This window comes from Lottia gigantea (assembly GCF_000327385.1).
Source record: "Lottia gigantea unplaced genomic scaffold LOTGIsca_559, whole genome shotgun sequence".
NCBI lineage: Eukaryota > Metazoa > Mollusca > Gastropoda > Lottiidae > Lottia > Lottia gigantea.
Genome location: NW_008709917.1, coordinates 1 through 2,396, shown reverse-complemented (window position 1 = coordinate 2,396; position 2,396 = coordinate 1). Strand labels below are relative to the sequence as shown.

The 2,396-nt window shown below is 36.5% G+C and overlaps 1 protein-coding gene across 1 annotated transcript; it reads right to left on the bottom strand.

Moving 5' to 3' along the window:
• Positions 1-1,584: 1,584 nt before the first annotated feature.
• On the bottom strand, positions 1,585-1,884 carry LOTGIDRAFT_80034 (hypothetical protein; the record flags this gene model as incomplete). Its single annotated transcript, XM_009063139.1, has 1 exon — positions 1,585-1,884. A coding segment is annotated over one exon (300 nt), but the record flags the coding sequence as incomplete, so codon positions are not given.
• Between the last annotated feature and the right edge of the window lie 512 nt (positions 1,885-2,396).

The following is a 2,396-nucleotide window of genomic DNA, read 5'->3' as shown; positions in this document are numbered from 1 at the left end:
CTGCTAGAACAGTAGAATAACTCAGTCAGTAGTAGTTAGAGTGTCTGCTAGAACAGTGGAATAACTCAGTCAATAGCAAGTTAGAGTGTCTGCTAGGACAGTGGAATAACTCAGTCAGTAGTACATTAGAGTGTCGTCTGCTAGGACAGTAGAATAACTCAGTCAGTAGCAAGTTAGATTGTCGTCTGCTAGGACAGTAGAATAACTCAGTCAGTAGTGAGTTAGATTGTCTGCTAGAGCAGTGGAATAACTCAGTCAGTAGTAAGTTAGAGTGTCTGCTAGAACAGTAGAATAACTCAGTCAAAAGCAAGTTAGAGTGTTGTCTGCTAGGATAGTAGAATAACTCAGTCAGTAGTAAGTTAGAGTGTCGTCTGCTAGAACAGTAGAATAACTCAGTCAATAGCAAGTTAGAGTGTTGTCTGCTAGAACAGTAGAATAACTCAGTCAGTAGTAAGTTAGAGTGTCTGCTAGAACAGTGGAATAACTCAGTCAGTAGTAAGTTAGAGTGTCTGCTAGGACAGTGGAATAACTCAGTCAGTAGTAAGTTAGAGTGTCTGCTAGGACAGTAGAATAACTCAGTCAGTAGCAAGTTAGATGGTCGTCTGCTAGGACAGTAGAATAACTCAGTCAGTAGTAAGTTAGAGTGTCTGCTAGAACAGTAGAATAACTCAGTCAGTAGTAAGTTAGAGTGTCGTCTGCTAGAACAGTAGAATAACTCAGTCAGTAGTAAGTTAGAGTGTCTGCTAGAACAGTAGAATAACTCAGTCAATAGCAAGTTAGAGTGTTGTCTGCTAGGATAGTAGAATAACTTAGTCAGTAGTAAGTTAGAGTGTCTGCTAGGACAGTGGAATAACTCAGTCAGTAGTACGTTAGAGTGTCGTCTGCTAGGACAGTAGAATAACTCAGTCAGTAGCAAGTTAGATTGTCGCCTGCTAGGACAGTAGAATAACTCAGTCAGTAGTGAGTTAGATTGTCTGCTAGAACAGTGGAATAACTCAGTCAGAAGTAAGTTAGAGTGTCTGCTAGAACAGTAGAATAACTCAGTCAAAAGCAAGTTAGAGTGTTGTCTGCTAGGATAGTAGAATAACTCAGTCAGTAGTAAGTTAGAGTGTCGTCTGCTAGAACAGTAGAATAACTCAGTCAATAGCAAGTTAGAGTGTTGTCTGCTAGAACAGTAGAATAACTCAGTCAATAGCAAGTTAGAGTGTTGTCTGCTAGGATAGTAGAATAACTCAGTCAGTAGTATATATCACACACTTTAGACTTGTTATATCAATTTGAATACAAGACTAAACTCTGGCAAGAATGCAAGTGAATTGTACAGTCTGGATAAACAAAAAAAGCCTTTCTTGATCGGTCACTCATTGGAATTCTGCTGGTAATTCTCTACTAATTTAGCTAATTATGAATTAATTATGGACATGTGAGAAAAACTAGTATATTTCCAAGTTATTAGAACACCTCTACTTTCTATTCATATAAGTATAAGCATTTTGGTTTTTATAAATGAAAATAAGGGAACCCATCTTTAACAATGTTTATATGCTCACATGAGTCGTCACTTCTGCTTTTGATGAATTCTCTGCTTTTGATGAAATCTCTGCTTTTGATAAAATCTCTGCTTTTGATGAAATCTCTGCTTTTGATGAAATCTCTGCTTTTGATAAAATCTCTGCTTTTGATGAAATCTCTGCTTTTGATGAAATCTCTGCTTTTGGTGTAATCTCTGCTTTTGATGAAATCTCTGCTTTTGATGAAATCTCTGCTTTTGATGAAATCTCTGCTTTTGATGAAATCTCTGCTTTTGATGAAATCTCTGCTTTTGATGAAATCAGTATCCTGTTGAAAACTTATGAAATCTTGCATGATTCTAAAACTGACATTTGGATGATATTTCAATAATTGTTATACACCTAGCTAGACCAATCAGCCTGTAATTATGATTCAGTGTGTAGACTATAAATACTTAACAAAGTTGGGGTGTCCAAGTTTAGATTTGTCATTGATCCCATTGAAAAGTTTGCTATCTGATAATCCAATGGAGTTAAATGGAGGGCCTATTGGCTGTAGACTGTGCTAGGTCCGGGTTGGTGCTGAGTCGGTTCATTATTAAGTAGTCTAGATTTCGACTGGAGTGTCTCGGTAAATGGAAGTGAGAGACGACTGATGTGTCCCTCTTGAGATAGATAGGTTCATTTCTTTAGCATTGGCTCTGACAGACTTGGTTGATTGAAAAGTGGACTTTTTAACTTGCCATCTTTAGATAAATTCATTTGAATTCAGATTTTTATCAATTTATTGAAAGTTTTAAGTATTTCAATTTTTAGGTAAGATTTAATGAGAAAAATGAAGATTATTTTGGATATTTTGGGGATAAAAACAGATATCTTGTTCAG